This window comes from Artemia sp. Qi Xiang Cuo, chromosome 3 (assembly GCF_049724085.1).
Source record: "Artemia sp. Qi Xiang Cuo chromosome 3, ASM4972408v1, whole genome shotgun sequence".
Taxonomy (NCBI): Eukaryota; Metazoa; Arthropoda; class Branchiopoda; order Anostraca; family Artemiidae; genus Artemia; species Artemia sp. Qi Xiang Cuo.
The window spans coordinates 68,297,336-68,319,412 of NC_142796.1; the positions used below are offsets into that span (position 1 = coordinate 68,297,336).

The 22,077-nt window shown below is 36.6% G+C and overlaps 1 protein-coding gene across 1 annotated transcript in view; it reads left to right on the forward strand.

Moving 5' to 3' along the window:
- The window catches only part of LOC148954454 (dehydrogenase/reductase SDR family protein 7-like), a 46,046-nt gene that overhangs the window by 19,948 nt on the left and 4,021 nt on the right, over nt 1-22,077 (forward strand). The window contains exons 3-4 of the mRNA XM_089086534.1: nt 4,838-5,018; nt 13,293-13,453. Of these exons, the coding sequence (XP_088942660.1) occupies nt 4,838-5,018; nt 13,293-13,453 (342 nt within the window). The remainder of the gene's footprint in view (nt 1-4,837; nt 5,019-13,292; nt 13,454-22,077) is intronic.

The window sequence follows — 22,077 nt, forward strand, 5'->3', positions numbered from 1 at the left end:
CATATATACATCAAATTATTGGAAAACTGAGTCATAGATTCTCCGGGGCATTCAATAAGATCCAAGTAATATATTTAAAAGGGAGCACACACACAAACCAAATTAGGTCTGCAGCCTATGAGCAATTTTAAAATACCCAAGAGATTGAACTAGTTCCAATGGAGGGCTCTGGGTCTATCAAAATATTTCAATGGTTTCCCAGACAATTTGATATAATTTTTTTCTGTCTCCACTTTAAATGAAAAAAAAATAATTATCTTTTTGGCATCCCTGCTTTCAATAAAAAAATGAGGTATTATCGTTTAAAAATGATAGCCTCCTATCCCCCCCCCCCTATATGAAATAATTTACAATTTATTTATGAAGCATATTTTTGGGGTAACTTCCGGGTCAAACTTTAATTCCCCAACCTTGTACATAGCTTTGTCTATATCCAAATTTTTTATCAACAGAAGGTTTTTTTTTGGGGGGGGGGGGGTAAAAATATTTCAGAAGTAAAATTTGATTTTATATCAGGGTTCAGCAGTTAATTATTAAACATTAAGAAAATCTTATCTAAAAACAGCAAAAAAAAAATCTGCAAACTTACAATTCAGCTGTAGAAACAATCTGTCGGCTATCAATTTCAAAATCCAACTTAAGGCTGAAACTGTATAATACTGAATGCGTTCTATAATTCTGTTCAACTTGAAAATAAAATTCTTGACTACGAATGATGTAAGAAATAGCGATTAGGAAACTGCATTCGAAATGACTTAAACTCATTTCATAAAGACGATTCTTTTTTTGTCAACACATGAAGAACTGTGTATATTACAATATTTGCAATTGCATATTGCATCTGTCTGGTTTTTATGCAAAGTAACAAAAGAGATGAAAATTAATGAACAAGAAAGTAGTGAAGAATTATGGAATGCAAAGTAATATTTGGCAGGGAAAGTCACTGGTGATAAATCGCTAGGGGTGGCACCGTGATTGCGTGAATTTCGGGGATTCGGGGAACCAAATTTTGTTTCGGGGCGACGCATAGATTTTTGGGAAAATACCCGAAAATTCGGGGATAATGCACGCCCTGCTTGATTTCTAATCAGGCAAATCGAAATACTAAACCGCACGAGAAGAAAAAGCTCCGACTTAGCGTTTGACGCAATAAAGAATTGCCGCAAAACTAATTTGAAGTCGACCGAACGCCGCCCCCTCTGCCGTCTAATTTAGAGACTGTAAATCTAGAGACTGTCGTATAAGTAGAATACTTTGCGCGAAACCCAAACTGATGCTGATAGAATATTTTTTTTTTTTACTTAAAAAACACTCACCAGATCTTTGAGCATTGGCCTTCCAAATATCTTAGAGAACACCGACAGAAGAGAGATTGGCCTGTAATTTCCAGGGTCCTTACGATCACCTCCGTTAAGGAGAGCTGTCACACGTGCCAGTTTAAGACGTTGAGGAAATACTTCTAGTTAAAATGACTGGCTAATCAAATAGTAAAGTGGGATGATAGTCGATGGAAGGATATCTTCGATTATTTTAGCAGAAATTTGGTCAAAACCTGCCGAAGAATTCTGTAAAGACGAAACAATTTTCGTAATTTCCTGCTCTGTAATCTCCTCAATCTGTACGCACATAGTATGTTTCGATATAGTTCAACTTTCCCCTCAACGTTTCCCCAGAAGTTTATTTCAATATCCTCAGCCTTAGTAGTACACACTACGGATGCAGTAGTCTTAGTGGTAGTAGTAGTAGTAGCTGTGGTAGCAGTGGTAGTAGTTCTAGTAGTAGTAGTAACGTGCAAGTATTGGCTTTTTGGTCAATTGATTATCTCGCTTATCATTCCCTGAAAGTTCTAAATTAATATACATAGTCATTCCTGAGTTATGCCCTTTTGACGACCCGTATGTGCATAACCTGTATTGATTTAGTTCAACATTCCCCGCAACATTTTCTGAAAGACTCACCTGAATGCCGTTCGTCAATTTGGAAAGTAAAGGTCAAACATGAAAATTAAAGGCCCACCTTTCTCAATAACGTATACCATATATAAACAATGAACGAGTTGCCTTCTTACAGCCCTTGTCCTGATGGCTGTAGGGGATTTGACATCACCAAAAGCATAGTTGCTTGACCTTTTAACAATGTTGAACAAAATAGCTGCCTCAAAATTTTGATTGGATGTGTTTATGGAAAGGATGGGCATAGGGAGGGGGGTCTTCCAGTCACTTTTGAGTCTCAAAAAGGACATTATGACTCAGTTTTATAATCAATTGAGCCCTATACGAAGTTTATACGACCACCCATTTCATAAAAACCTTTGCCCCCAGGGCATAGCTTACAACCCTTGTCCCTTGGTTCCGGAGGATTTATCAGCCTTGAGGTATTGTTATATGTTCTTTGGACCATTTTTAACAAATGGCTATCTTACAATTTCTATCAGATGCATTCCAGGAAAAGAGGGTTTTGTGGGGGGGGGGAGCTAATTATCCTCTATCACTTGTGACTATTAAAAGGGAACTAGAACTTTCAATTTCCAATTAAATGAGCCTCCTCTAACGTTTATACGACCACGCCTTCCATAAAACCATATATGCCCCGGAGCATAATTTACAACCCCTCGACCCCAGACTCTGGGAGTTTGTTTTAACTCCAAAGACTTTGTTATATGATCTTTGTACTATTTCGAATAAAATGCCTATCTCAAAATTTCTTTTGGATGCATTTGGGGAAAAAGAAGACGTGGGGGGGGGGCTAGTTCCCCTCCGATCAATTTTGACTCTTAAAAAGGGCAGTAGAACACTCAGCTTCCTTTCGGATGAGCCCCTTTTGAAGTTTCTACAACTCCTTCTATTCGATGTGCCTTGGTCAGAAGATACAAAGAAAGAGAAAAAAAAAATACATTATGCCAACATCGTTCTTCACTTAGGACGCGCTTTTGCGTTGCCTATGATGAATGAACAAATAAATAAAGCTAAGGGAACAACCTGTGTATAATTCATAAATATTGATCGTTTCTTTTCAACATTGTCTTATGCTGACATTGCTTATTACTCTTGTGTTGATGTCTCATCAACTCAATCTTATGTCTTATATTGATATTAGGACATTGTCTTGTGACCATGTTGTGGCTCAGACATAGCACTAATTGACAACGAATTGAAAAACTAATAACACTAATTGTGAACTAATAACAGTAATTGAAGCAGCTTTTGTTTGCAACTGCCATTTTTAATCTTTTAAACGCCTCAAAGTGTTTCTTCACTTGAGGTTAGGTAGCAATAAGTAAAATTACCAACCGCGATTCTGTTAAAAAAAATGTCCTAAAATTATAAGGAAGAAGATGAAATATGAATTTTAAGTCCCACGCTATAGAACAGGACAGTTTCAATAAGGAAATTCAAAAATGCACCTTCCGAAAGTTATATTTTACAATTTGGCCCCAACTTGGGCCTCCAAGACAGCAAAACTATTTTTTTCGGCCGGGAAAGTGATGGTGAATCGTTTAGAATATGGATGGAATCAAATGATTTTATAAATATCGACATCGGAGCATCGTAATTGAGGAAAAAGAAATTATGGTTCACCAAGACTTGCGCCAACTCAGAGCTCGTCGGTTAGCATGGTGAAAAGTCAATAATTATGGTTGGGACTTCTTGACCATCCTTCTTACTTATCAGATCTATTCTCAGGCGGTTACTTTTGTTCTCCAGTCTATAATTGTCCCTCAAGGACAGAGATTTTTGTCAAATGAAGAGGTTATCATCTTATAAACTATTACATTTTCGTAAACACTTCTCTCAGCGGATTATCGCTGGGAGAAGTGTCTGGACTTACATTGCTATTATGTGTAGAAAAATAAAAGGAAATATCGTGTATCCTCGCTAGATCTGGAACTTTTCAGACTGCCCATTTATACCCCTTGTTTCTCAATATGGGTGGTCCTTTAAACTTCAAGAAAACCAATGATAATAGTAGGAAATGAATAAAATCCGTCATAATGCTTTTAATTGGATTTAAGAAGAATTTGTATTTTTAATGTAGTACTACTTATTCGGGCCTGTACTTTTGAAAAAATTCGAATCAGAGCTCGATATTACGATTTTATTTTAGGTAACTGAAGAATCTGTTGGTGGTCCAAGTTTTCAACCACCTCTTTCATGTTCTTCCTTGTGGTCATCGTCCGTCTATCATTCCTTTTTGTTTTAGTTATAGGTAATCCCGGCGGAGGTAATCCCGAAAAAATCCTTCCCTTGACGCGTTCAAGAGAAGGTATAACAAGTACCTCAGTGTTAGAAAATGAGGTAACTACCAGGACTAGCGGCAAATCATCGTTTGTGATGGAGCCGTGAAGCCTGTAATAAAAAAAAGGTAACGACTGGTCGCCACTCTTTTTACTTTCCCAAGTCATTACGATTTTCCTCGTTCGGTTATATCTAGGATCTTGGGATTTTAAAGGTCTTTGTACATCCTTGTTTGTCACATAACCGGTGTAATTTATCTTTGAGATACAGTGGCTGCATCGAATCTCCAATATGAAAAGGTTACGCTTGTTTGTCTTATTCCGGGTCCAAGTCTCACACTCATTTTGAGCAATTAACATCATGAGTCTGTTATAGTGATGGACATTATCTGGTACGAGAGATAGCCTCATTTCCAGATTTCGTATTGTCTCTCGAAGCTAGACCTAAGGGAAGCTTAGACCTAAGTCGTCATAGGTAGTGTGGCGTTTGAGTGCAGTCCGAAAAGTGAGCAGTCTAAAGAGTTTTAAAAATTCATGTATTTATTTTATTTACTCCTTTGGGCTTCTTGCAATCCTATTGGTATATTCATTTATTTCTTTCAGGGATAAGTTACAGAGGTGAAGCAATGACCACGAATTTGGAGATTGATTTAAAACTAATGATTGTAAACTATATTGGTCATACGGCGCTTACAAAGTGTCTTTTATCTGCAATGGTTGAACAGGGAAATGGACATATTGTTGTTATTAGCTCTGTTCAAGGGAAGTTGGGAATTCCTTTTAGGCAAGTTTTCCATATACGTATTTAGGCTAGAATAATATTGAGGTCTAGCTGTAAAATAAATTTAACTGTAAGGAGTTGTAAGCGTTATGGATATTATAACTGTTAGCTATTGTGGTGTATTTTTGGTATTGTTCGAAGCTAAGGGGGGAAATACCCTTAAAAACATAGAAAATTGGATTACCAGCAAATGCTATATCAAAAATTAAATCACTACTGTTCCCTGGGGGCACTTTTGGGCTCTTGACTTTTTTTTTACTTTTTTGGGGAACTTTTGGACTCAGGGCTCTGGAATTTTAATAGAAGCATTCTATGGATCTTCTTCTCTTGAGCGAGGCCTCAAGGACACGACTAAAAGAAATTGCCTAAGACCGCATGTTTTAATTGAAAATGTGTGTCTTCACATATGAATTACCAATGTCTATTGAACTGCAAGAACTAAAGGCAGTTCTGCTGCTTGCGCTTAGAGCGTAAGCAAAAACGAAGATTGCACTGCTTCCATCATTTAAGAACAAGAAGGTATGCAGGACCGAGCACTTTATGAAGGCATTTGCTAAAACAAATTCTTATGCAGTTTTTGGCTATATATCAACTAATAATTTTTCTGACTATTAATAAAGAAAAGATGCTTTATCAACTATAATAGTAAACGCTAGTGTAGGCATGTCGTATATACAATCAAAACTGTAACATTCATAGGCAAATATCACACAAATGAATAAAATACTCGTACATCGAACGTCAAATACTTCCTATAGCATTATCATTAAAGCGCCGAGTAAAATAAGGGATAAATAATTTATGATTTCTTTTGGTACTAGAAGCTGGCTGAATCATGAATTGTGGACAGTCCTTTTTGACTTGCCCGAGTCTAGTATATGGTCCTTCAGTAGGGACCGAAGCTCTCAAGGTCGAGTAATAAACCACGATGGTTTGGAGAGTTCAAACAATTTAAGTCCGTTCGATGTGTCAACTCATGTCTACATCTATCTAGGAAATTCAAGTTGAGTTGTTACAGTGCATTATTGTATGTTAAATAGTTGTGTAAAACAATACTTTTTACAGCTATTTTTCGTACTATCTCAAGGCTGTTTGATCCTCCGTCAGACCTGGACACCCATATTCAAGAGAAGGTTGAACAGAAATGCAGCATACGGACTTTAAAAATCCAGTTGGCAAACCAAATCACATCGATTACATTATCTGAATCACTTGGAAAAAGAGAGTCAAAAGATGTTTCTTCAAGTCCACAATTGGGAGACAATTTTTTTTTTAGTCCGATAGTCAACTTGCAAATAATAATAGTTGGCTGTCAACCATTGGGTTGACAAACTCTCAGGTGGAGCACTCGTAGTTCAGCTTTTAATCCATAAAAAAATAAAAATTTTAAAACAAAGTTGGAACCCTCCATTGGTATACCAAATCTCTTCAGGTGGGAAATAGAATGTAAGAGTAATGGAGTTCCGAATATTCCCTATGTTTTATAATATTCCAAGAGACAACATAAAGAAATTGCACTGAGATAGCAAACCAAAGCCAACAAATTTTACTTCACCTAGAATTTACAAAATATTCTGATCTTTCAAGCTATATTATTATATATACTAGTCTCCCTATGATCAAAATCAAACTTCGAATAGAGAAGAGATCACCTACCCCTCTTTGACTACAGTAACACTAATGACAAAACTAAACGACTAATAACATGTCTAATAACATTAGCTAATGACTTAATAGCTAATAAAACGTATGAATACATACAACTAGACATGACTATGCAGCCTACATAGTCTAAATTATAGCAAGAGGAGTGTCAGTGTGAAGCTGTTGCAACAGAAAAAACTTGGTTTAAGGAGGGACGAGGATGTGAAACCTGAAATATATTAATACTTAACAAACTCAATTTTTAAACTGAAAATAATAAGCTAAAGATAGACAACTAACGAAAACAACACGTAGTGCTTTCTTCCAATCTAGTCATAGAAGGTTTTAATTAATTTAACCTGCAGTTAGCAGTCGAATTGGAAACGGGCATTTTCATTAAAAAGTCGATAATAATAGACCTCCTTATTATAATAATATACCTCCTTATGTAAAACAATGACGATTTTAACAAGAAGAAGGAAATGAGGATGTTTTGGATTTCAGTATTTACATAAAAGCAAACGAAATGAAGCTGTCAACGAAAATGAAGCAAACCGCTTATTCTTTTCAAATATTTCTCTGGAATAACTTTTTCTCAAAAATATCGAGCTAATATAAGAATTTGTGGGAACAGACTATTTTTGTGTTTACATTTTGTTATCATTATTAAGGAGAAAAATAAATCACTAGTCTGAAGCTTAGGACGTACATCTCCAAGAGAAATGTTTCCTATCTCTGCGCAGGGTCTTCCGAATCTAGTATATATTTGCAAAATCTCTAGTTTAAAAATTTTTGTATGAATATTTGTGTAATGCTAATATGATTTGTCAGGTTTTTTTTTATATTATCCTGTTACTGAAGTTGTCCTGCATCTTGCTGTAATAAAATAAAAAACTTGTGTTTAAGAAACCAATTATTTTGGGACAAAAATACACTTGACAGGGGGTAATAAAGGTCGGTTTCGGGGTGTATTCTAATTTAATAATTTTCTCGATACCCTGTAAACGTTGACTACGATATCTTGACACACTATATATATTTTGTCCTGTTATTTGTTCTATTATATATCCTTACTACCCATTGAGCCTCTCAGACGACATAAAAAAGAAAAAAAAAGTAGCCTGTACTCTCATGTCACTACCAAAGAAAATATATTTTGCGCAATTTTGCCGTGCACAAATTTCCCTTTACCCCCTTTCTCTCCCCCTCCCGAGAATCTTTACATGAAAGTTTCAACTCACTGCCTCGACTGCAAAGAAAAAAATGGCACCCTTTCTTGTGGCAGTCAGAAACCCAGTAAACCCTCACTGAAAAATTACTTCACGGAGAAATATTTACGTCAGCTACCGTTTTGTAACCGCACTGATTGGCTTGGTGTTACGGGCACCTAACAAGTATATAAAGTGAAAACTGTCTGTATCATAAAAATGAGCTGAGCATCTGGAAAAAAAGCCCAAAAAAGAGCAAATGATTAAAAAAAGCCATTCATGTTAAAAGTCCAAATTTCAAAATTACGAAACGTGCTTGTTAAAGAGAAATAATTGGAGATATTAGGCTTTATCCACATTAGAATTGATCGTACCTGCGGGTTTGCTTAAATTAATAATGTGACAAATGAACTTAAATTTGAATTTGATCGTTTACTATATCGTATGCATACTAGACAATATCTAGACAATATTTATTCTGTGTTCATGAAAACTGGAATTTCGGACTGGTTGCACTAGATTAAAAACTGACACGATGGCACCATTTGAGGATTAGTTTGTATGAGCTGAGACCTCTGCCCAGTCGTGCTGAGTCCAAAGTGAAGATAAATATAGAATAGAACACGCAAGTCAATCACAGAGGCGCTTAAAATGCGAAAAAAGTGACTGATAGTTAAACTTAGATATCTAACATCAAACTCCGATGTTGTTATCAAATTTTAAGTAAAATGTGACTCGTGCTGATAGTTATGGATTTGGATAACAATTCGTATCAAACGGTGATTCTACATATATGAAATTTATTAGTTTTGAAATTATACGAAACGCGATGAACCTGAGAAAACTTTGTCTAATTTATAAAAAAAAGGGAGAAAATATCAAAAAAGGAAGTAATCTTAGACTCTCAGATTAAGAACGTCAAAACATGCTTCAAGCCTCTGTCAATGAAAATGTGAATTTTTAAACTACAAAAATCCGTGTCTTTTTTTGTTGTTTTTTTTCCCGAGGGATGGTAGTACCAAAACAATAATCCTAGGATATTAGGAAAGGGCTCGTTTAGGAAATTTTCGAAAATTTTTGTCTTAAGAAGGCTAAATGCTATCAAATGAAAATTAAGACATATCTAATCGATTAGGAATTATCGAAAAGCTACAAGTTCTGCTTCTCAGTTTAAGAGGCCATAATGCCATATGGTGGGGTATTTCTACAAAGCCAGTAGCTACTTTATTTGAGGCTTCGTAAAATTATCTACAGTGGTGAATAGTTGCGTGTCAGCAATTGAGGGGAAGGGCCAGGGGATTTTTTATGCCAAGTTGTACATTTTGTATAATTAACCGATGCAAAACGAGAACACGTAACAACAATAGAGAGAAGGGAACGACAGCAGTGGATAAAGAAAGAACAATGCAAATATTTCGGTCGAGACCTTTGCTCGTGCGTCCTCAGTGCAGAATTAAGAATAAAAAAATAAGGGACAGTATTAAATGACAAACCTTAAAATCAAACACTAAAATAAAAGAGGCCCTTTCTCAAGCAGCGGAGCAAATTATGACATAGCTTTTTCTAAGGGCCAAGTTTTTTTTAAATGGATTTCTGTTCGGTTTTAATTGACAATGTTTTTTGATTGGTTAATAAAAGGAATATCTGTAAAGTTTTTTTTTCGGTTCTTCTGCATAAGAATTAAGATTTCGGGTTGTCATTTATGTTTAGGAAAAAAATTTGCAACAAACTTGATGATAGTGTACTATAGAACTTTGGATGGATGAGTAGAAGGAATATTGTTCTGATAAATAGTTTTAAAATCTGAATAATGTCTTGGTATTTTGCAGGGCTGGAGCCATCCTTACCCCCTTCATGTTACAAATTTAAATGTAAATGAATATTGATAAATGATTTCATTATAACCATTTTATTGCGTTTTATTCTGTTTAAACTGCTGGTTTTTTTTTAGATAAATAGATTTTGGAATAATTGATTAAAAACAGTTCTGAATTATTGTCTAAAAAATAAAAATAGGACGTCAAGAATCAAAGCCACCAGATTTGTTTCCGACTTAGGTTCCCTTGGTTCTAAACTGTAATGGAGGTGTCTGCATGGCCGCAATGTTCTAGCATATCAGAGGTAACACAATCGCAGTGCTCAGTTTAAAAATGATGTTGGTACAATGTATTATTTTTTGGTTTTAGACCAGGTAAGTTTGTTTCTAAGGAGCTTCCGAAAAAACTTCAAGAAGGGATCATTCAATTGGAAATTGGAGTGGCTTGTGCCCTTTTCAATAGTCGAAAGTGCTTGGATGGCAACTAAAACCCCTTCCACGCCCACCATTTTCCCAAACACGTCCAATCAAAATTTTGAGATAGCCATTTTATTCAGCGTATTTGATTTCCAGATAGAAATTATGTTTTTGAGAAGGACACTCCCCCACAGCCCTCAAGGCAAGGGTTGTCCCTGGGGGCATATAAGGTGTTTATAGAAAGTGTTGTCGTAGAAACTTAAAAAAATGCTCATTCGATTTGAAATTGAAAGGGCTAGTGCCCTTTTTAATAGTCGAAAGTGATTGGAGGGCAACTAAGCCCCCTCTCACGCCCACCTTATCCTCATACACATCCAATAAAATTTTTTAGAAAGCCATTTTGTTCAACGTAGTTAAAAGTTTTGGAAATTAGGTATTTGAGGGAGGATGATAACCCCCTCAGAGCACTCAGGGCAAGGGTTTTAAGTTATACCCTAGTAATGTTGTATGTTGTAATGATAGTAATGTTGTAAAAACTTCAAAAAAGGGCTCATTCGAATGGAGATTGAAATAGCTAGTGCCATTTTTAATGCTCGAAAGTGATTGGAAGGCAACTAACATCTCTCCACGCCCACCATTTATCCCAACACATCCAATCAAAATTTTGAGATAGCCACTTTGTTCAAAGTAGTTGAAAGGTCCGTAAATTATATCTTTGAGGATGGCACTCCCCCCCACATCCCTCAGGGCAGGGGTTGTAAGTTATGCCCTGGGGGCATGTAAGGTTTTTATTGAAATTTTTGTCGTAGAAACTTGAAAGGGCTAATTCAAAGGGCTAGTGCCCTTCTTAATAGTCGAAAATTATTGGAGGGCAACAAACCCCCTCTCACGTCCACCTTTTCCCCAAACACATCCAATCAAAATTTTGAGATAGCCATTTTTTCAACGTAGTTGAAAGTTCTGGAAACTAGGTCTCTGAGGATGACACCCCCCCCCCATCGCCCTTCGGGCAAGGGTTGTAAGTTATGCCTTGGAGGCATATATGGTTTTTATTGAAAGTATTGTCGTGGAAACTTCAAAAAGGGCTCATTTGATTGGAAATTAAAGTGGCTAGTGCCCTTTTTAATACTTGAAAGTGATTGGAAGGCAACTAACACCTCTCCACGCCCACCATTTATCCAAACACATCCAATGAAAATTTTGAGATAGCCATTTTGTTCAAAGTAGTTGAAAGGTCCGTAAATTATATCTTTGAGGATGACACTCCCCCACAGCCCTCATGGTAAGGGTTGTAAGTTATGCCCTGGGGGCATGTAAGGTTTTTATTGAAATTCTTGTCGTAGAAACTTGAAAGGGCCAATTCAAAGGGCTAGTGCCCTTTTTAATAGTCCAAAGTGATTGGTAGACAACTAACCCCCCCCCCCCCCTCTCAAGCTCACCTTTTCCCCAAACACATCCAATCAAAATTTTTATATAGCCATTTTGTTTAATGTAGTTAAAGTTTTCGAAATTAGGTCTTTGAGGATGATGACCTCCTCAGAGCCCTCAGAGCAAGGGTTGTAAGGTATGCCCTGAGGGCATATAAGGTTTTTATAGATAGCGATGTTGTAGAATATTCAAAAAGGGCTCATTCGATTAGAAATTGAAAGGGCTAGTGCCCTTTTTAATAGTCAAAAGTGATTGAAGGGCAACTAACCCCTCTCTCGCCCACCATTTTCCCAAACACATCCAGTCAAAATTTTTAGATATCTATTTTGTTCAATGTAGTTGAGAATTCTGGAAATTTGGTCTTTGAGGATGATAACCCCCCCCCCTTTTTTTTAAAGTTCTTTTAAATGTTTTCACTTGTATCTTTAAGAAAACAAAAATTAATTAAGATTTTAAGGAATAAATATCAGCATATGTATATTAAACTGACAATGCGCATTTTTTTTTCAGTAAATTCATTTGAATTTTTTTTTTTTCAGTAAAGTACAAATTCTAATCTGGCTTTTAGAAAGTATAGGGTTTAGAACCCTACTCAGATTAATTTCTGCTCGTTTTTAGTTTGACTTATTTTAATTTCTGTTTGTTTTGGGTTTCATTTATTTATTGATACTGATTTATGGTAGTTGTATGCTTGGTAGATTATTTGATTCTATTTTTGTTTATTTGTGGCTTAATCGAGTTCTTTACTTTTTTTTGAAAAACTTATTTTGTGCAAAAAGTTTTTTTGATTTATCAATATAAAAAATGGTCGTGTTGCACAAATAATCAGTACAACTACATTTTTCTTCAAGCATTTAATGTTCTTGATAACCTCTTCTTGATCCTGCCAAGTGAGGATTTAAAATCTATTTGATCTCCACGTCCAGTAATCCCTCAAAGCCTCAACTGCGGCCCTTAAGCTGTTATTATATACTCTTAGCTGTAACTGAGATATTTTAAACACGCCTTTTTGACGACCTGGACAAGCATAGTGTTTGGGTTTATTTCAACGTGCCCTTAACATTCCCTGTAAGTTTCAACTTGATACATTTAGCCATTCCTAGATATGTTTGGACATTGACGTCCTGGTTGCGCACCGTGTCTTTTGATTTCGTTCAACATCCCTTGAAAGTTTCAACTTGATTCCCTTAGCAGTGCCTGAACTATTTCAGATACGTCCTTTTGCAACCAGGACGTGCATAGTCTATTTTAATTTAGTTCAGCACCCCCTAAACATTCTCTAAAAATTTTAACTAGACAACCTGCACACAACTAGTGTTTTTCGATTTATTTAATTATTTCCCTTCAACATGCCTTGAAAGTTTCAAGCTAATATCCTTAGCCATTCCTGAGATATTTCCCATACGTCCTTTTCACAACCTGGATATAGGTAGCGTCTTTGATTTTATTCAGCGTCAAACTCAGCCTTCCTTGAAAGTTGGCCCTACCGTTTCTGAAAACGTCTTTTGATTTACTTCAGTATCCTCCTCAACATTCCTTGAAAGTTTCAACTGGGTACGAAGTGGATGGGGAAAAACAACAATAAATAAATGTAGTTCTAAGAAAGAAAAGTAGTTCTAAGCGTCTGAGCTGTTGTATGAACAATGTAAACGCAAAATTTCTATGCTGGAAAACACTGGAGGAGACTGCCGTATCTCTAGCGAAATGTATTCTTCTTTTCACTGTTCATAACTTTGGTCTCTAATTAAACTTGATATTCTTTAGGTCAGCGTATTCTGCTTCTAAGCATGCGTTGGAAGGTTTCTTCGATACTCTTCGTGCAGAAGTTGCTGACTATAATGTTAAAGTCACTGTTGTTAGTCCTGGATACATCAGGACAAATTTATCAGTCAATGCCCTCACTGGGGATGGAAGAGTATATGGTTGTAAGTTGATTTTCCTCTTATTTTAGCTGTTTGAAATTCACGATTAATAGATCCTAATTATTTAAAATCAATTTCCTGTGGATTTTAGAGAATGTTCATTCCTTATTTTCAAAAAAAGTCACTTAAAATGGACCATTTACATCTTGAATATCGGAAATGGTGACTTGTTGAATCCCTGATAAATAAGTTCTGCAAAAGCAATTTTTTTTTCGTCAAACCAAGCGCGTACACTGGGCGGGGGGAGGGGGCTTTGGGTCTTCACCCCCAGAATCTTATGATTTCTAAAGATGCCTTGTATTTTCCACATCGTTAGCCTATGACCATAACTTTTGAAGTTTTGCTCACCCCGTCCCTTCAAAATTTTGGGTCCCTCCTTAAATTAAAATCCCGTGTAGATGCCAGGATCAAGCACCTAATTTTAGAATTGGGAATAACGCGAATAGAGGAAAACAAAAATAGTTATAAATACAAGAATAAAAACAACTGAAAAATATATATAAAAACAACAAATAGAGGAATAGAAGCTATAAAGTAGAATCGAATCCAAACATTATGGAAACAAGGTTCAAAGCCAGGATGATCCTCTTTGCTTGCTTCATACTGTACAGTTTTCATTTCATTTTTTTTTTCACAAGAAACGAAGATAAAATTGTTAAATGTATTAAAACGTGCCAGTGCCTTTAAGAGTCCTCCTGTTTTGGAAATTATGTTTGAATGTTAGTCCAAAGGATCCGAGGAATTGATAAAGGGGAAACTTGTATTTGTCTTTGAGAAAAAAAAAACATGGATGCCTAGCAATATCAGAAAATTAATGTTAAACATTTAGATATAAATCTTAGCTGCTTTTTTTGCACATGCTGTGTCTTTTTTTTGCTATTGGCCCGCAGGTATAGCAACCTCTTTTACCAAAAAACGGCAATACAATAATTTGTGTTGATTTTGTTTAATTTTCTGTATTTTGCTTACTAACCTAGTCATAACTATTACATGATCGATGAAAAATAGTGCAAATAAGTTTAAACTAATGAAAAATATGACTGATTGAGACTAAGTAGCTGAGTTAGGCGTTCTTTGAAAGTAGCTGAGTTAGGTGAAGGAAACTTTCAGGAACAAATCCAGGGTCTGAAATACACCATGGGAAGGTATTATCAAGCTACTCTCTCCGCCTCTTCCTGATTTCTGGGAGCTTAGAAGATTGCATTTAAATTGCAACTTGGAATGTCACAATTTAGAAAAACAACTATTATAATAACAGTTTGACTGACGAATTCGGATGTTTTGAACTGAAGTGGTTAGGAGATTCAGAAACCCATATCCCTGGGGTAGGAAACATGAAATTAGATTACATAGAATTTGCTTACTCAGGCAGGAAGGATGGGGTGCATAGGCAGGGAGTAGGGCTCAGGATGAATAAGAAAACTACGAAGTCCTGTTTGGGCTGGCAAGGTATTAATAATAGAATACTAATCGCTCATTTTATGACTAAAAAGTTCAGGGTATCAGTTATAGTAGTATATGTCCCTGTAGAACTGTCTGATGGAGACATTACAGGTACAGTACAAATAGACAGGATCACAAGTAGAAATATTATATTTTTATTAGGGAATTTTAATGCCCAGGTTGGTAGTAATAGGAATAGATGGTATCCTAGCCTAGGTAAATTTGGTGTAGGAAAAGAAAATAGTGAGATTATAGACTGCTGCAATTTTGTAGGTATAACAATATAGTTACAACAAATACAGTATTTGGTCGTAGAATTGCTCATAAGTAACATGGTACTCACATGATGGTAAGACGGCCAACCTTATTGACTATCTGATAGTAAACAGAAGACTGGCAGGATCGATATAAGATACTAGAATATATAGGAGTGTTATTATTGATGTTAAAAGTTAAGACCAGTGTTGGGGCCTAAAGTTTGTGTTCTGTGTTTTTACCTTGACGTTCTGACCAATGTGGTGTGGTGCTTGCCATTTATCTTATGAGGAAGGTGTTGGAGCCCTTGACCCTAATTATCGGGTAAGTGTCCTTTCAGAATCTTAATATAACTTCCTCTGTAAATTCATTACCTCAACTCTGGTTCTAGCTATTCATTTATTATCGTTTGCCCTTTTAATATTTTTCTTATTTAAGAAATTACGAGACGTCCTTCAAGAATCCGTTAAGTAGCAAGCCCCTGAAAAATACAGGCTGGTGGTAACTTATTCAGGAAACAAAATTAGCTTGAAAAGCCGAAGGTAAAATTTTGTGTCTCAATTCAGAGGGCCATTCATACGACTTAGTCGCTGTTGGTCAGAACTTTGCGCCTCCACGCAAGAAGTGATCTGTGAAGTGCCCTTTATTTTGAAGTCTTGTTTTAATTGAGTTCTGAAGTAGTCTTTTAATTGAGTTCTGAAAACAAGACTTCAAAATAAAGGACACTTCATAGATCACAATTTTATCATTTTTACCTAGGTAGAGTTCAGAGAGAGAGAGAGAGAGAGAGTGCAAGGTGATCTTGTATGTATTATTTGAGAAATCTTTGACGAGGGAAGGTATAGTTTTGGGATAGTGTGACCCAATTTGTAGAATAGGAGCAGTGGTTGCTAGAGCCGGATCATGGTGAGGATTTGTAGTGGTGTGATAATTACAGAGAGCTAAGCGGGTATAGAAATAACCACTAATGGTGCAGTTTATCTAGAGTGTTTTACCTAGTTAGTACATGGAAGTTTTCAATATCCCTCCTCCAGCGACCTAGTAATAACAACCATGGGCCTGTGACACCGTGGGCCAAATACTGTAGGACTTACTCCCCACAGCTAGTAAACTTATAGCAGTCTTACTAACAGTATTAGTAAAAAATACTGGTAGGAGCAGATGTCGTAGAACCTGTAACCCGCCACAGATAAACCACTAGTGACCACGGTCGTGTGATACAAATAATCACTATCTAGTTGTGTCTTAGGCTAATTTGAAGCTGAAATATAGGAAGGGTAACTGCCTTCCGGGAGATTGTAACGTTAGTAGATTCCAGGATGAGAATTTGAGCGAAACTTTCCAGGAACAGTTGAATACTAAACTAAAGAAGTTAAAATTGGACAATGTAAAAGATGGACGGGATAATTTTAGTGAAGTAGTTTATAAAGTAGCAGATGGTATCTTAGGGGGGAATGTTAGAAACACAGCTGCGAATATTAGTGGAAATGCTTTAAGTTTAGTAGTGAAGAGGAGGGACCTGTAAAAGAAGCATTTGAGTAACAGATCATATGGGAGTAAGAGGGATGCAAGGAAAGTAGAGAAAGCCAAGTATGAATAACAGAGATGGGAAATGGAGGTCATGGATAAAATTGCTGAAGATCTAGATGATGTAGCCAGACGGCATAAAAGGGAAATTACCTAGCGATTTTAGGAAAACTTTAACTAAACCCCTCTATAAGAAAGGTGAAGTGTGTGTGGTAATTACAGAGGCATTAGCCTGATTCCTGTCGGAAGCAAATTACTTGGTGTGATGATATTAAGGGAGAAGGATGTGTCGCCCAAGTTTCTTCTCATAGATTAATAATTGGGAAATGCTTCAGTCATCAGACCTTTACTCTTTAGCTTTATAGATTATGGACAAACGTTCGATTCAGCAAATAAAATAGCTTTAGCGAAGGTCCTAGCCTTGTATGGTGTACCAGATAAATACATTAAAGTGATTAGTGCTATGTACGAGAATAATATTGTTGCTGTTAAGGTAGGAAATGAGGTTAGTAGCTCGTTTGGTATTGAATCAGGAGTTAACAATATTTCGTTTATCGCCAATTATATGGATCTTTTTTATGGACTTCGTCCTATGGAACATGGCAAAAGCTATGGGAGAGCATGGAATCAAACGGGAAAGTAAAACTCTCCTAGACTTAGATTAAACTGATGATTTAAGTGTCCTAGATGAAAATGTTAGCAAAATGAATGGTATTATAGAGGTCTTGAGAGCTCAGAGTGCAAGACTAAGCTTGAACTTAATGTTAAGAAACCTAAGTTGCAGAGACTGGGTGGGAGTAAATGAAGGTAAAGAGGTGATATTGTGTAACAAAAGGATCGATCAAGTGGTTAGCTTCACTTAGATATGTATTATTATTAGCAATGATGGCGGATGCATTCAAGGGGTTAAAAGTAGAATAGAGAAGGCACAGGGTTTTTTTTACGATTGAAAAAAGTATGGTAGGAAAGAAAGATAAGCCTGTAAACCAAGATTAGAATATTGGAAGCTATAGTGATGACTGGGGTCAGATATTGTTCTGAAACCTGGCTGCCCCGAAAGACGAGGAGGATTTATTAGATGTTTCCAGAGGAATAGTCTACGGATTGTTTTGGGTAACCATCTGACTGACCGTATTTCAAACAGTAAGCTGTACGAAAAATATGGTTCTATCCCGCTTTTTAGGGCTATTAATTAAAAAAACTTTTCCACAAAATAAGTTTTTCAAAGAAAAAAGTAAAGAACTCCATTAAACAAAAAATGAGCAAAAATAAAATCAAATAATCTACGAAGCGTGAAACTACCGCAAATCAGCATCGATGAGTAAATAAAATCCAAAATGAAACGAAATTACAATAAATAACAGACTAAAACTATAAATGAGCTGATATTAACATAAGCTGGGCTCGAAATCCCTATGCCTTCCTAAGGCCAGATCATAATTTGTACATTACTGACAAAAATATAAATGTTTTTACTTTTATAACTTTAATAAATCAAATAATATTATCATTTTGATTATTAAATATCAGTATATGTATATTAAACTTACAATGCACATTCATGTGTATTTTTTTCAGTAAAGTGCAAATTATGTTCTGGCCTTGGGAAGGCATAGGGGGGTCTATTACTCTCCACGCACTTTCGACTATTAAAAAGGGTAATTTCGATTTCCAAACAAATGAGCCCTTTTTGAAATTTCTACAAGAACTTTCTATATAAACCTTATATGCCCCGAGGGAATAACTTAAAATCCTTGCACTGAGGGCTCTGAGGTGGCTATCATCCTAAAAGACCTAGTTTCTAGAACTTTCGACTGCCTTGAACAAAATGTATATCTCAACATTTTGATTGGATGTGTTTGGGGAAATGGTGGGTGTGTGAGGGGGGTTAGTTACCCTTCAATCACTTTCGACTATTAAAAGGGCACTAGCCCTTTCAACTTCCAATTGAATGAGCCTTTTTTGATGTTTTTACAACATCGCTTTCTATAAAAACCTTACATGCCCCCAGGGCATAAATTACAATCCTGGCCCTGAGGGTTGTGGGGGGGGGTGTCATCCTTAAAGACCTAATTTCCTAAACTTTAAACTACGTTGGCCAAAATTGATGTCGAAAAATTTTTAGTTGATGAATTTGGGAAGACGGGGGGCGTAAGAGGGTCGCTAACTGTCCTTCAACAACTTGCAAGAACAATAAGAAGCAGTGACCGTTGAATTTCAAATCGAAAGATCTCTTTTTCAATTTTCTAAGACAAAGATTTCAATAAAAACTCATATACTCTCAGGGCATAACTTATAACCCTTGCCCTGTAGACTGTGGGGGAGTGTCCTGCTCAAAGGTATAATTTCCTGAACTTTAAACTGCGTGAAACAAAATGGCTATCTCAAAATTTTGATTGGATGTATTTGGGGAAAAGGTGGGTGTGAGAGGGGGGTTAGTTGCCCTCAAATCACTTTCGACTACTATAGAGGGCACTAGCCCTTTGAATTTTCAATCGAATGACTCCTTTTTCAAGTTTCTACGACAAAGATTTCAATTAAAACCTTATATGCCCCCAGGGCATAACTTATAACCCTTGGCCAACTTCTATAACAACTTCTTCGATACGAAGTGCCCTGCTCTAAAGGAAAAAAAACAATAAATAATACATTGTACCAACATCGTCCTTTTATGCCCCCAGGGCATAGCTTAAAACCCTTGCCCCGAGGGTTGTGGGGGAGTGTCCTCCTCGAAAAATATTTTCTATCTGGAAATCAACTACGCTGAACAAAATGGCTATCTCAAAATTTTGATTGGATGTGTTCAGGGGAATGATGGGCGTGGGAGGGGGGTCAGTTGCCCTCCAATCACTTTCGACTATTAAAAAGGGCACTAGCCACTCCAATTTCCCATCGAATGAGCCCTTTTCGAAGTTTCTACGGCAATTCCTTCGATACGAAGTGCCCTGGTATGAAAAAAAAAAATAATACATTGTACCAACATCGTTCTTTACTTAGGCAGCGCTATTGCGCCGCCTATGATATTGAGAGTAAGATTGAGATGGCTAGGACACGCTCTGTGGATTAAAGATGACAGATTGCCAAAGATCGGATTTAAGGGAGATCGGAACTTCTTGTCTGGCTGTAAGAGGGAGGCTTTAAATAGATTGGGGTGGAGGACTTACTTACATAAACTTAGATCCTCCGACGCCTAGTGCAGCATTGGACGCCTACGCCTAGACGCCTACGGCAGCATTGGTTGACCTCCATGGTGGACGATCCTGAGACAGAGACCGCAGCTCATTGATGGATGGCTGTATTACTCTTGCCTCAACTTCAAGGGAACGATCAATGGGTATTTGTTGTCTACCACTGTTCCGGAGGCCTGGAGGACTCTAGCATCAAACGTCATAGGGAAGTCGTCCTTGCCTCATTCGAGTCTTGTGCCATCATAATCACCACCCTCTAAGTCGAACTTCATCGGCTATTTGAGGTTGCGTTATGAGAAACCTGATCCTGGTGTTGGGTATCCTATCAGCCAAAAATCGCAAGCATTATTCTTAAGCAATTGTTCCCAAATCCAAGTTACCTTTTTTCGACAGGTCTAGACAGGCTCCAGGATTTGCATCCAAAGGTCAATATGGAGATTATGTTGCTGTTAAACAGACGCAGTTTCAACTTAAGAGAATACTTGCTAGATTTCCAAATACTATTTAATTGAGAGGATGCCGCACCTGCATATGCAATTCGAAGGATGATATCTCTGTCCCATCTGCCGTTTTGAGTTAGTGTACTACCTAGATACCTGAATCCGCTGACTATCTTAGATTTCTGTTTCCCCGAGCTTAAGACCTCTGGCTAGTGAAGTGATAACACCGTTTGACACTGCTTTGATCTCGTTCACATTAATATGCAAGCCTGTTTGGGAGATTTTTGAAGGTAGCTCCTCAATGTTCCGCTACATATTTTCTGTGAATGAGGAGCGTGCGTAGCTGTGTTGGCTCAGGTGGCTTGGCGCTGAATTGAGTTGTTAGTTGTAATAGCAATATTAGTATATATGACAGGTCAGTACCTATCTAAGCTTTGACAAAAAAAAATGTTTTATCATAATTTTGGATTTCCAGTTACGATAGAATTCTAGATTATGGTTCTTGCCATCTTTGAAAGTAGTTAAGTTAGGCCAGGAAAATTTTAGGAATGTACCCAAGCCCTAAAGGATATCCTGAGAAGTTATTTTGAAGTGTCTCCCTTCTCTCCTTCCCCCTCCAAATGGCGCTGACCTTCGATGACCTTTTACAATATTTGTGTTATGCACATTAAACCTTGAGAAATATATCGTTTGTTGTGATGAATCACCAGGAGAGCATTTTGAATCTCATACCTTCACTCAATCCTAACTTATAAGGTTTTAAAGATTTATAAATCTATTCTTAACTTTATGAAAATATTCCTGATACGGTTTAGAATCCTACTGACATATTAGGAATTGAATTTTCAAAAATTAGAGCCATTGAAAAAGACATTGAAAACCCTAAATTAAGGTTAAACATTTTTGTTAAAACTTAGATGGGTATAGACCTGTTATGTATGGAATCTTCGAAGCCCTACAAAGAAGGAATGGGTAGATATCAACTTGACAATACTTTTCCAGCGTCTTTTTTAGGCCCTGAATTCATTCTTGAAAAGTCCATTCACCTAACTCAACTAATCTCCAAAAACAGAAAGAAGCCCCCAATCTAGAAGTTTACCGAAACTAAAAACCAAAATTAACGTAAAACATATTTTGTCCAAATTTAGATGGGTGCATAGACATGTCATGTATGCAATCTTCTCTGCCCTAGAAATAAGGAAAGGGCGGAGATAGTAACTCGAAAGTACCTTCCCAGGGTATATTTTAAGCTCTGGATTCATTCCTGAAAGTTTTATTCAAAAAATAATAATAATAAAAAATTCAAACGCCAACACTGTTACCAGGTCATTTTGAGGCGGAAGGAAAGTTAAAACCCAAAAGAAACAATCTTATCAAGAAACCTAGTTTCTGCAAGAACGTTCAAAGTAAGCTTGCATGCAAACAGTAAGTTTATATATGGGCGTTAAATAAAAAGACTTGAAAAGACTTAAAATAAAGAAAACACCACACAATATAACAATATATCTTATAACAATAAATCCAAGCCCTTTCTGTCTGTTTGCGCGATGGAAAAAGTAGTGTGCTAATTATTCAACGTTAGGTGCTTCAAGTGAAGTATTATGAGACATTTTCAAAGGTGTATTTGCAAGGCATTTTAGAACGGTGTAAAGAGGGGGGCTTTGAATAGATTGGGATGGAGGAGGAGTGTACGTCAAGCGGCTTGGTACTGCAGCGACTTGTTAGTAGTTGTAGTAGTATTGGTATTTTCAAAGGTTTAGTACTAAAAATTATT